Genomic DNA, 13560 nt, shown 5'->3' with positions numbered 1-13560 from the left:
CAGACCTCAGGAGCACCACAGCACCACAGGCAGACAGCCATAAGTACATGTCCTCAGAGGGGACATAAAACGGAGGGAGCCCACCTCCATAAAAAAGGCACCTCACAAACAGGCATGGGAGAGAAAAAAGGAGTGCCGATCCGAGCTTCAGATTAGTTTAGTGCTGGATTTAGAACGTGATGCATTTTATTGTAAACATTATAAGAAAATGTGTGAGAGAAGGGCAGTTATCTTAACTCTCATTTCTTCAGTACAACAGCTACTATCAAATTCAAACAACAACAATATCTGCTTATGAGTAACGACTTAATAGCTTTTATTTGGTGAATTGATAGTTCGTGTGTTATATTGGCCCTAGTTACCTTGAAATCCCTTGCAATCGTGCTGAGAAATGAAAGAGCAATATTGTATATGTGTGACCAAATGTTCCCTTGTAGGCCTTGCTATTTTTGTTAACATACTGCTGAGCGCCTCGCGGTTTTCCACTCTATGCGCATGCGTTTTTGCAGGAGCGCCCTGAACGCCTCGAGTTGAAAAAAACATTTAAACTTAGCGTTTTTCCCTCATTGTGGTGACTTTTGCTGGACATCCTGAGCTACATGACTTCACCAACCCTTACAGTGATCTGAAGAGAAAACAGCAGGAGGCAAATCACTGCGCTAATTTAATTTCTGGGTTGTTAATTTAAACTGTACTATTAACTATTAGGCAGCATACCGTTTATGGTTTGTGTTAAGCTAATGCTAGCAGTCATTCGGTGGTTGCCTAGCAACAATAAAAGATTTTTTTTTGAAGACACAGCAAACTGCGAAAATCACTGTTGTCTCATTGATGAAGAAAAAAAAAAAGCCATTTCCTAACTGCACTAAATCTACTTGTGCCATGTCGTTTTTTGCAGCGAATAGAACAGTGTTTATCGACTCCGGGCTGGTATGAAATACCAGTCAGTCTCCATTTATAAACATGTGATTGTATGAAAAGATAGTATCACAGAGAAGGGAGCCAGAAGGAGAGCGAGCTGGACGGAAAGCAGCAAGAGCTGCCACGTCAGATGCTGCTGAGGCTTCTTGGCTGTCAGGACTGAAAGACGCACACGCGGTGTGGTCCGCACACGCACACATCCACTCGAAACGCAGACACACACACACACACACACACACATACATACAAAAGGGTTTGCCTTTGCAGTGCTGTACAGGGAGTAGGAGTCATCAGCCAAGCCTGACACCCATGCTCAGTGTAGCCATCACCGCTGTCTCTCTGTGAGTCAACATGGATGGAGCCGCTCCATCAACAACACACACAGGCCCTAATAATAAAACCAGCAAATCCCTCTCACTGCAGTCTGCCTGCCACACGCCAGAGAGGGCATGCCCCCAAATCCCCCCCCACCTGATCATTTCCTGTTCGGACTGCTACTGGATTTACACTCATCATTTGGTTACACTCTTTAAGCGTTTGAATAAATATTTTGTCATCTGAATATCAGTACAGCATTTGAGCGCTTACAAACAATCATTTTCTAAACCGTCACAACCGAATGACTAACAGTGCTGTATGCAAAACCGGAATTGATTCACACACACAAAGAAGAACCTCATATAGGGAAATGTTTTGGGCAATATTCAAGCTCTTCGGCTGCCCGAAAAAAGAAAAAAAAACACTAAAATAAATCAGATGCAAAATTGGATTTGGCCGCGTCTTTATTTAGGCTGGCTTTCCAATTCCTGGAGAAATTGCATTATTGCATACAACAACTCCCATTGTTTAGACTTTCTGTGTTTCCAGAGAGGAAAAATCTAAACGGGAACGCTCAATCTGAAGAGGAGAGAAAAGCTCTTGCTGCAGAGATTTGATTCTCTAGATAGCACTTGGCACCATTTGCCTCCTTTAAGTACTGTAATATGGTTATGATACATTAGCATTCCTTCACATCACCGAAGAAACCCGATGCGTGTGTATCAGGCATTTTTTGTCGGAGAAGAAGCGGAGGGAGGAAGGGAGGAGGGAGAGGAGGGTGGCGGTCTAGAAGATAGAGAGTCAGGTGAAGGATTAGCATTAAGAGGCCATGAGGGAGTAAGAAGTAGCCCGATGAGCAGCATTCCAGCAGACAAAGCCGAGCGAGTGGTGGAACTGTTTTAGATAGTGTGCTGTTCTCAGGAGTGGTAGACAGGGAGTTAGTAAAGTGGCTTTTAAGCTCACCAAATCCAACATATCCCAGATAAGACTGTGTTTCTTCCTGAGGGGAACGAAAAGAGAGGATGGGGGGGCTGGAAAAGAATGAGGTAGAAACGGAGAAAGAGACGGTGGAAGTAAAAGACGTATTGAAGGAGAGCTGAGGGATGGGGAGAGAGGGAGACAGCGAAAAGCAGGCGGAGATAAGATATTTTTTTAAAGGCAAAATAGAGGGGAGGTTTGGAGAAAGAGTTGGAAAGAGAGAAGAAGAAAAAAAGACAGGAATGAAGTGTAAGGAAAGTGAGAGCATATTGCAGATGGGAGCACATGTGAGCTCTGGTGTGTTGGTTGATCCCGTCTCATGAACCTGGAGACACTGAGCAGCCCTGCCTGCCTCTCCAGCAGGATTTTATCACCTGCGTGAAAGAACGCACACCGGCCAGCCTCATCAATCTCTGCTCTGCTCGCTATAGTCGCATGAGGGGAACCTGTGCAGGCCTTTAATGCACTGTTTAGTGTTAGCGTGGTGTTTTGGATATTGTGTAGGCCACAAAGTCATAATGCAGAGGTACCGGAATCCCTAGACACACACACACACACATGCAGGGAAACACTTTGCCTCAAAAGTTGCTAGCTTTGTTTTTTTGTTGTTGTTTTTTCCGTGACAAAAATTTGTCATTATGAAATGCTCATTTTACATTATTTTTATTTTACTTAGTTTACGTCCTTATTTTAAAGGTGCTTTAAACAAGATTGGGAGCATTTCTGACACCTCTCAACGGCTCTCTACATGCCGACGGCTGGAAGCTAACGGTGCTAGCAGCGCTAACAGTGCAAACTGCAGCAAAAGTGCCGTCAGAGTTAACGGTGTTTACCTAAAGGGGGGAACAGGATGGTGGATGCAACGCTTCCGCGACAAAACAGCCGTATGAGCGCAGTGCAGAGCGACGCCCCGTGAGCTAGCCAGTGGGGCACGTGCACTAAAGGAACGCACAGTTGGCCCGTCTACGTCAACAAAGCAAGGAGGGGCTCGGATAACAACACTCGGGTAGAACAAGCGTCAGTATGTGACGAGATGGGGTGAGAACGTATACTCAGACCCGTTTCATTCGTCTCAGTTAGACTCACCTGTACAGTTGCCTTATTTTGCTCTTTCATGTCCCTAATGTCGTCCGCCTTCTGCACACAAACCACAGTGAACCGCCTGGTACATGCACGCTCGTGAAATGACAGCAGACAGGTGCACACCCACAGGCCCACAGGAGAGCAGAGAGTCAACAAACAAGGGTCAGCTTTTAATCATCCCTAGTTTGTTTGTTTAGCGGTGGTCAGGTTTTTAACTTATAAACCTCCCAGACTCCATTTCAAAAAATCCCTCCTTTTAGACTCCGCAGAGAGCGTTCAAACAGTATTAATTCCTCTTGCTCCGGGAAAAGGCCGTCCCTTTTCCCGGAGCAAAAAGGAATTAACATCCATAACATCTGAATACAAAAATAAATATGAAGCGCGGGCGCGCTCTCAACCACCAGGAGGGAAAAAACCTGCCGGGAAGTTTGACGGCAGTGTGTGTTTTTCCTCTGCTTCACCGGGCGTCCTGGGACGACATGTATCTCTGCGTAGTCAATCTCACTGTGTTGTGTCCTACCACAATCTTTTCCTCCTTCTTTCCTCTTCTTTTAAAAAAAATGTCTTTATTGAGCCTCACTTTCTGTCTTCTGTAACCCCCCCCCCCTCTCTCTCTGCTGGACGCCCCTGTGCCAGTTAACTCACCACAAGCCAGAGGGAGGACCGCAAGAATGCTTAAATCAGCATAATTAGGCCTGTGTGTACTTTAAACACACACGTTTTCCCCAAAGCCTGGACCCCTGCCACCCGTACACCGCTGTGTGCGCAGCCACGGCCCGTCTCTCTGAGTCAATAAACACAAACATATCAGCGGTCCGCCTTGCACACGTTCACACAACACACAACACACACTCACAAATACATATGCAGTACATGAGGTGAAGAATTAGGCTGTATCCCTCAGCCACCCAACTTTTTTACTGAAGCTTTACCTCCCTCATACAGCTGCCTGCCCCCCTCCCATTCCAAACCACCATCACCACACTAACACAGTTTGACCCTCGACACTGTGTAGCTGCAGGGTGAGGAAAGTTGAAGTGCACACGGGGGGGGGTTCTGTGCACGTTTGTTGAGAAAAATTTCCACAAGCGAGCCAGTACAAAAAATAAATACAAATGAAGCACGAGCATGAGCTAAAACAATGGCAGGGATCTCAGTTGAGTTTGCGGTTTTGTCCCACACACATCTGCATGTATTTTTAGGTTTCACTGGTGCATTAACAAACAAATGCCTCCCAGCAAATCCAAGGGTGCTCTGGACTGCATGTGGGGATTATCAGTAGTCATTACAGACCGTTTAATAATAATCACCGCCGTTCAAAACGAATCCGACCGAGCGCGCGATACTCGGATGGCCAATATCACTGGCTCATATCAGTGGATCATATTAAATTAACTGATTCGACAATGTCATTTAGATTATCATGCAGGGATCCACACACAACTTCTTTTGTGCGGCTCGACATACTGCATACTCGGTGTGAGGTCAGAGCCACTACAGAGAGGACACACAGGAACCTACAGCATCGAAATACTAGTTTTAAAAAGACAGCGGCCTACAATAAAACGCTCAACAAAAAAAATACACTCAAAGCTCCCGAAGGGGCTTCAGGTGCTCGGACGCCGACGCGAACTCTGCGCCAAACACATCGAAACTACGATTCTGGTGAAAATAGAAAAGATGGAAGAGGTGTTTCCAACACGAGAGGCCCGGTAGCGACATTCTAAGGATACGCCTGGAGAACAATGTTACTTATGCCACTGGCTTTGGAAGCACTGTGGCATTGCCACGGAGCTTATATATCATTCAAGCAAAACATGAAGTTAATTTGATTTCTTTTTTTTAAACATCCATCGCCTCTAAAATGGACACATTCTTACAGCCTCAGCTTTCTTTCCTCTTGGCGCAAAAAAAAAAGGTGATGCAAACTTCACGCTCTTGCCCCGGGAAAATATTTTGCCGGCAGCATTTGATCAAAGTGGTGTGATACTGTTTATACGAGGTTGCGCACTGAAAACTAGCCACAAAGAAGCCACTCTGTGTATGTCTCTCTCTCTCTCCTCTATGTCTGTCTGTCCCTGTCTCACACACACACACACACACACACACACACACACACACACACACACAGAGGCACTCATTTCTGTGTTTGTGCTCTCACACAGCTGTGGATCTTGTGCAGGGTTCAACCAAGGTAAAGATATGGTATATTACGCAATGGCTTATAGATTTTTCCACCCCTGGCAGGCTGCCAGCGCTCTCAATGGGAGGGAGTGGGGGAGAGAGAGAGAGAGAGAGAGAGAGAGAGAGAGAGAGAGAGAGAGAGAGAGAGAGAGAGAGAGAGAGAGAGAGGGGGGATCAGGGAGCAGCACACTTTGTTCCACAAAGTCTGACTCACTAACTGGATTCGCTGGCTACCTTGCCGGGACTGCAGGCCTCCATGACCGGTAGTTTAACTTGAGGAAATAGGGCTGAACAGAAGCATGCGAGTGCGTGTCACTCGATCGTAAAGATTGTTGGTGCTTGTGCATCAGGTATCAGATACATCTGTTCGGTCTGGTGGATATTTCAGCTATCACTCGTACCACTCAGGCGATGTGGACTGCTGCTGCTCTATATCGGTCTGTCTTTGTCTCATACACACACACACACACACACACACACAGCGCAAGCAAAAAATAAATGACCTTATAGTCCGTTCAACACAGTTGGGTGTCGTGGCTATACAGTCTGCCCTTTGTATTTCCGTCACCTACACTTTAAAGGGAAAGTTCACCCTAAAATTAAAAATACACATTTTTCCTCTTACCTGCAGTGCTATTTATCAATCTAGATTGTTTTGGTGTGAATCGCCCAGTTTTGTAGGTATCGGCCGTAGAGATGTCTGCTTTCTCTCTAATATAATGGGACTATATGGCGCTCTGCTTGTGGAGCTCAAAGCGCCAAAAAAAATAAAAAATACATTTGAAAAAATCAACAGCAATGTCTCTTTCCAGAAATCATCTCCAAAACTATAGGCAACTCACACGAGATCGATAAATAGCACTACAGGTGAGAGGAACAATACATATTTGTAGGATTTTGGGGTGAACTGTCCCTTTAAAGACACAGCCAACACCTCGGTTAAGCTGCACATGCGGAAGTTACTGCTTTTTAGCTGAAATATTCTTAAGCAGCATGGAAACACATTTGACAAAGCTAAACAGCCGTCAGCCTCCAACGTTGCAGTGTGAAATTGCACAAATAAATGTCCTTTGACGGGAACAACAAAAAACTCTAATGTGCATGCATGACAGACATTTCGTTCGAAGACTACTTCCAAAACCAAACTTGGAAGAGTCGGCAAGAGCAGCTCAATCTGTTTTGAATCAGACGCTCGCCTGTCGGGGACGATCAATCCGACTGCTTTCTTTCTTGATTTACTCACCGAGTACGTGACGTGCATATGTTAATGAAACTTGGGCTTCTCATATCAGTCGTGCCCATATTTCTCCCGCCTGGATTAGGAAGGCAGACGCACTGTTCACACGCAAGGCGCGGGGATTGCATTCACGGAGACGATTTGGCCTAGATCTTGCACGCCGAGGTTTCCCCCTACTCTTTTAATTGGGCTCTTGATGCTCGACATAGAGTGTACTTCCTCTAATTAGCTATATCTATAGCATATGGGAGGGTGTATGAATGCATGCATGTGTAAAATCCTCTTTTGAGCAACTCCAAACTAACTAAGAGCTTTAATTTCACGCTAGGCTGCATTGTCCCATTCAGTGGGGTTACCCCCACAGAAAAAAAGAAAAAGCCTCTGAGAAAATCAAAACGAGCGAAAAACACACCAACGGGCGACAGAGGAGGGGGATGGAGATAGAGAAAGAGAGAGGGGGGGGGGGGGGGAGAGGGAGAGACAAACAACAACAACAAGAACAACCACAGCTCACCCTGGAACAATGCGGATCTCTCGCTAACCGTTACTTCTCTTTTAAAGGGAGCTAATTGAGGAGGTGGAGGGGAGCGGTGGAGGAAGAGGAGCGGGATGAAGGTGAAGGGGAGTCTGTCCCCGGCAGCTGCGGGAGGAACGCAGCTCTTTGGCGCCATGCGTCTTTCTCGCGCCCCTCAATTCCTCGCGGGTTCCTCGCGTTTTCCAGCTTCTCATCGCTCTCTGGCAGACTGAAGTCTCTTCACTTTGAATGACTGATAGCTGTCGCACCTTTGACTCTCAAACCTGAGAAAACGGGGGTGACGTGCAATTATCGGTCAATCGCACCTGATTCTTACCCCCTGCCAAAACTATTAAATTATATTCGGTAGAAAGCATTGCAACAACTTTTTTTATTGAGAACTTTCTACCCTCATTAGGAGATGCTGTGAGCAGCACACTGAAGTGATTCAGCTGCTGCTCCTCCACCACATGCCCGTCTATCTGTCTGTAACATACGTGAGTGTTCAGCCTGATTTCAGATGAGTGCGTGTTATCGCTTGTGTGTGTGTGTGTACATGCATGTGCCGTGTGGCCCGGTAAACCAAACTATATCACAGAGCAACACAAGAGCGCTATAGGCGCCGCCTGCCTCCACCGGCCACAGATCAGCTTAAACCTAATCCACACTAGGAGGCAGAGGACAAGGGGGTGGTAGGTGTGTGTGTGTGGGGGGGTACACATATTCACATGGACACACACATATCCAACACAAACACACGCCCATCCATCCAGGGGACAACCACCTATTACCCTGTTGTGCCAAGTGCCTCGGTTAAGCATGATGAATCCATTTTCTCTGGGCGGTCAGGAAGACTGTGCAGATAAGGGATGAGCCGAGCACCACGGTGCTGGATTTAACTCACCTCCAAGACCACAATCACACACACACACACACACACACACACAGAGGCAGAGGAGGACAGTCCGCAAGCTATCTCATGGTTTTGCTTAGGGGGCCTTACAGGTGCTGCCATAGCGAAATTTTCAAAATGCTACAAAGCTAAATTTAATATTTCATTTGTGCACACTCTTGACAAACATGATTTCAAACATTTGAACAAGAGATCAACTTGATTTATAGCTTATTCAAAACCTCCCACAACTACAAGTTGTCTTTGTTTGTCTCTCCATGTAATCAAAATGTATTCAGGCGCTGCTTAACTGACGTGGACATGTTGTGCCATTTTCCCACTTCCCTGCACTCCGTCCTCCGTCCCTGCCTACCAGCTCTCACTCACGGGGGCCAAGCAGTGTAAGGTGGACCTGGTCTGCCTCCAGCAGAAGGGATGAATAAGTAAAAAGAATACAATGTACCCCTAGGTTCTGCCTGCAACCCACTGCCGGGCCCGCCTGCCACTTTTAACCGCTGCCTACAGTCCACTATACGGCAGACCTCTTCTCTGCTGCCTGTGCTGTGCCTACCGACAAGCTCTGTGTGAGCAGGATCAATGTGTGTGTGTGTGTGTGTGTGTGTGTGTGTGGTGCAAAGTGATGCCAGCACGGCTTTTGTACGTTACCAGATCGTGCAGGCCCACCTCGGCTTACATCAGCGCCACGGACGACGCCGTCCCGTCCTGGTGAAACCGGAACCGAGGGTTGACGCAGGAGAGCCACCGGCCCCAAACGGGGCTACGGTAAGGAACACGCGCACACACACGCACACACAGCTGAAGGCCTGGTGTGGACTCAGGCCTTGAATGTTGACTTTTTACTGAATAGACTGAAACTGCTTGCGTGGGCTTTACACATATTGCCACACAGACTTTATGCATCCTCCGTTTGTAAATGATAAGTGCCTTTATCTCCATCACCAAAGATACTGACTACAAAACCTCCACTTTTTCTTTTTTGGGTTTCTGTTGCTATGGCTATATGGCATGGCTACAGTATAGCTTTCAATGCATGCTTTCAAGTGCTTTGCCAATCTGCACAGGGCTGAGTGAATTTCAAGGACTTAATTGATCTCCAAATCTTGATGAAAAAAACACTTTAGAACTGTAAATAATTGGACACGAATCTCTCATATGAGCAAGAATCGAGCAAGCGAATAGGCTAAAAGTTTTTTGGGGTTTTTTGCGTGTGTGATCTGTGCGGGGAAATAGTTAAACGAGTCTCGCGCGCAGTGTTAACGCACCTCTCGAGTTCGCAGCAAAGCTTTTCGAAAGTTGGCAGTGTTTGTGAGACGGCTCCGCGGTCCTACATTAGCAGCCCGCCTCTCGTTTGGATGAGCGGGACTTAACTGGGGTCTGAAATAATTGATTTCACAAAAACGCAGCGCATAAAAGTTTGAATTCAACGACGCCTCCGCGACCTCACAAGCGCGGTAAAACTTTAATGTGCAAATGCGTATCCGTCACAGGGATGTGAAACAATGCCACGGAAAAAAAAATTTAAAAAAATAAAAACTCTTTGTGCTGTCTGGCAACCACTTTTTTTGGCTGATCGGGTCCGTCACCTACCGGACCGTTCCAGCAAAGCTTTTACCAGCATTAATAATACATTGTAGATTGTTTACACCCGTTTCGCGTGTTTTCCGTGGTTTCTGAATTATTTAGGCTACACGAGCACAGACTTTATGGACGACGGGGGCTTTAATATGGGTGCAAGTATACATTTGATGCACGTGTGTGTGTGTGTGTGTGTGTGTGTGTGCGTGTGTTTGGATACATAAAGAAAAACAACAAACAGACCGCAGATCAGTAAAACAGTATTAAAGCGAATGAAAGGCGGATAAACCAGTCGAGTATTACAGGTGTTAAATGTCACTTTTTTTGTTACTGCTGCGTTAGTATTCCTTAAAAACGGACACAAGTTCTCGAGGAGACGAGAGAGAAGGCGAGCAAATCAGCCGCGCTTGATGTCCGACAGCGTAGAACGCAAAAAAAAACAAAAAAAAACAGCGAGCGGATCAATATGTATCGCGCATATGGGCAGCACGCGTCCGTGCGAGGCGCCCGCGCGGGAGGATCTGCTGCCAATTCATTTTAATTAATGGAAAGAAAGAGGAAACTCGATGCGGACCTCTGCCTCAGACCGCCCGGCTTGGAAAATGATCTGTGCTAAATATGCAGCAGGGCTGGTTGGACTTATTTTACAAAACAAATCAAATAGACTGTTTCAAGCTCACAGACGCCGGAGAAGTCGCGAGGGAACACAGAGGAACAAAAATGGTAAGGAAAGAGAGAGAGAAGCATCTTTTTAAAGTGATGTACGATGTTGTTGCAGGAGCCTATTTTAACAAAAACGTGATGAAATATCATTTTACATTTGAGCACTGCCGTTCTTGTATTTGTGAACTCCGAGAAAATCTTAGAGGGGTTTGGTCACGGCCTGAAATAACACCGAGCAGGAATCCTGCACGTTCTCCACGGAACTCCTCAGTTTAAGGAACAGAATATGTACTCCTTTATCCCACGACATAATATATACATATGAGTGTAATATAATCTCAAACTAAATATATTTAGTAGCCTATAATATATAATAATACAAATATATTATCCCACAGCACATCAATGCAAAACAGCGTGACTCTGAAACGGAGAGGAGTCCGTGACCTCTGACTGCAAACGCTGACACATTTCACCTGCAGGCCTGAAGCTGAACAGCTGGGACTTCTTCATGCAAAAACCACCTCACATCTGTAAATTAATGTGTTATGGTGCATGCTTCTGATGATTATTTTTAACTCAAGCTCGTGATCTCACACACACACACACACACACACACACACACACACACACACACACCCACACAACAGTGCCTTCTGATAATCAGTGATATTAAAAGGTCGTGTTCAACTTAATCTTTAAAAGGCTTTTGGTGGTAAAATACTGACACGTGAAGTTGACCTTTAGAGCTGCTGTTTGGTGTGATAAGCCGAGCGGAGGAGAGGGAAAACCGGACCCGCTGCGGCCTGCAGCTGAAGCCCCGGCGCTCCTGCAGCTCTCGCGTTAACTCTGCAGTGACTGCACTAAATGTCTGCGTCCGGGAACGAGTTCAAAACAATACATTTAAATGTTTACTCGCGAACAGCACAGAAAAAAAGTTACAAATTTTATTTGATCAATAAAGGTCATTTATGACTTGACCTTTGCTGTTGTGAGCTATTGGTTTACAGATCAACGTATTTACACACTGAAAAACGAGGCATATTCAGCACATCAAGAAAATATATATCCTTAGTGTGAAGAAAGAAATAAGCAACATCTCACTTGCATCAAACCTGCTTCCAGGCCCAGTATTTATATTGTGTATATGCATCAATCATTTAAAGATTATTTATAGTAATATATATATAATACATCTAAAGGGTGAGCCCTGTCTTTCAGCTGATGAAAATATTTCTGTATAGAGCCAGAAGTGCGTATTGTGGGATGAGGCCGCAAAAGGTCAAAACGGAGTCCATCATTGTGCATTTAATTACAAAAAAAATTACAAAAAAAGCTGCATATTCAAACAAGATATGCTATTTGTATAATACATTTTATAGTGTTGCTTAAAGACAAAACTGACACATGCATACACCGCTTATCTGAACCGTTACTCCAAACTCTGGATGAAATACGCACAACATAAAGACAGATTTATTTTAGGGTTAAAAGCATGCTGTGCTTTCTTTAACGCCACACAGGTAAAAAAAAAAAAAAGAATCATACTGCAGCCATGCAGCTCGATCTGTCCACACAACATCCGCCCACCACCCTCTGTCGTCTTTAGAACCCCCCCCCCCCCCCTCCCCCCTTAAAAAACCCCACAAAATGTTATTTCCCTAAATGAGGCTGGTAAAGTGGAACAAACCACATGAGGGACAGTCGTGGATTTGTAGCTATAGCGGCGACCCTAAAGGCCCCCGGCGCTGATAGACCGGCAGACCTCCGTTAACGGCCGCACGTCGGAAACCCTCAAAATAAAGTGTACCGCGACTCAACGAGCCACATTCACACCCGATTCGTGCTTTATTATATTCACCGATGAAGCCGATTACTGCCTCAGGGCGGCCGGAATAAGTCACCAACTGTCAGTGCACCGAGCGCTTCTTCCCCTTTCTCCAGCCTCCGTTTTTATATTAAATACATTTGGGAGAAGCGCCATTTTCTCTCCAAAACCATGCGCAATAAGACGCACGAGAAAGCCCGTTGGAGGAGTGCCATTACAAAAAAAGAAGAAAAAAAAGAACGGGGGAGAGAGGGAGCGCGCGCGAGAGAGAGGGAGAGAGAGCGAGGTTAAACACTATCGGGGAAAGAGAGCAGAGCCGGAGAAAAACAAAAAAAAAAAACAAAAGGTCCTTAAAACGCAACAAATGACAAGCAGTAGCGGCAGCAGCAGCACGGCGGACAACACAACACTGTAACCGCATACAGTAGAAACAAACCGGAGGCGCACCATACCGGAAAATAAAAAGCAAAGAAGAAGAGCATGGCAAAACGGCGGATTTCTTTTTCCATACCTGTGTCAAGCAGTAAGGGGAGTACATGGTTGTGTCTAGAGATGAAAATTGAAGTTGTTGATAGTAAAGTTGGATGGAGGTTCGCTGCGGTGCCGCATTGCAAAGCCGCTGTGGCTCAGTCCAGGCTGTAACCCCGCCTCACTCACAGTGAAAGCTCCACTAACTTTAGAGGAAAGTTTCTGCTCGCCCTCCCTCCCTCGCTCGTTCTCTCGCGCTCTAACTCTCTCTCTCTCTCTCTCTCTCTCTCTCTCTCTCTCTCTCTCTCTCTCTCTCTCTCTCTCGCTGGCTCTCCCCGCTTCGCTTTCGGATCGACTCAAACCTATAACTGTGTTTAAAATGATCATCGACTGATAGTTTTTTCTTCTTCTTTTAAACAGAATCAGCGCCTCGCTGAAAAAACTCCCTGAGAGGGAATCGCACGAGACACGGTATCCCTACGGGGGGGGGGTTTATAGTGCGCATGTGGTGCTCGATGGTGAGTTCAGTCACCTCATCGAGTTGTATGGTGTTTTATTACATTCCTATGGGATATCTGTAATATTCACACCTGGGCGTATACAGTTCTGCAGTGAGTTCTGGATCTATGGATCTATGAACTGTGCTGTTTTTCTGTGTGAAGGAATGGTTGTTCTGTTCTTTCCCTCTATTGCAACAAAACATTTAGTCATAAACTTGCTGCATTTTTACTTCATCTGGTGTTGATAATACAGATTGTATCTATCTATCTATCTATCTATCTCTATATATCTGTCTGTCTGTCTGTCTATCTATCTATCTATCTATCTATCTATCTCTATATATCTGTCTGTCTGTCTATCTATCTATCTATCTATCT

General features: G+C 45.6%; 1 protein-coding gene across 8 annotated transcripts in view; it reads right to left on the bottom strand.

Moving 5' to 3' along the window:
- nfixa (nuclear factor I/Xa) overlaps window positions 1-13560 on the bottom strand; it is a 113518-nt gene that overhangs the window by 88308 nt on the left and 11650 nt on the right. The window contains exon 1 of one of the 8 annotated variants that reach the window (XM_031871928.1): window positions 12726-12949. The exons of the other annotated variants lie outside the window; for them this stretch is intronic. Within the exon in view, the coding sequence (XP_031727788.1) occupies window positions 12726-12752 (27 nt within the window). The 5' untranslated portion in view covers window positions 12753-12949. Of the gene's footprint in view, window positions 1-12725; window positions 12950-13560 lie in introns of those variants that run through there. 8 annotated transcript variants of the gene reach the window in all.

Source organism: Anarrhichthys ocellatus, unplaced genomic scaffold, assembly GCF_004355925.1.
Source record: "Anarrhichthys ocellatus isolate YVR2014 unplaced genomic scaffold, GSC_Weel_1.0 scaffold61, whole genome shotgun sequence".
Lineage (NCBI taxonomy): Eukaryota > Metazoa > Chordata > Actinopteri > Perciformes > Anarhichadidae > Anarrhichthys > Anarrhichthys ocellatus.
The sequence above is the reverse complement of the archived record's forward strand: the minus strand, read 5'-3'. Positions and strand labels throughout refer to the sequence as shown.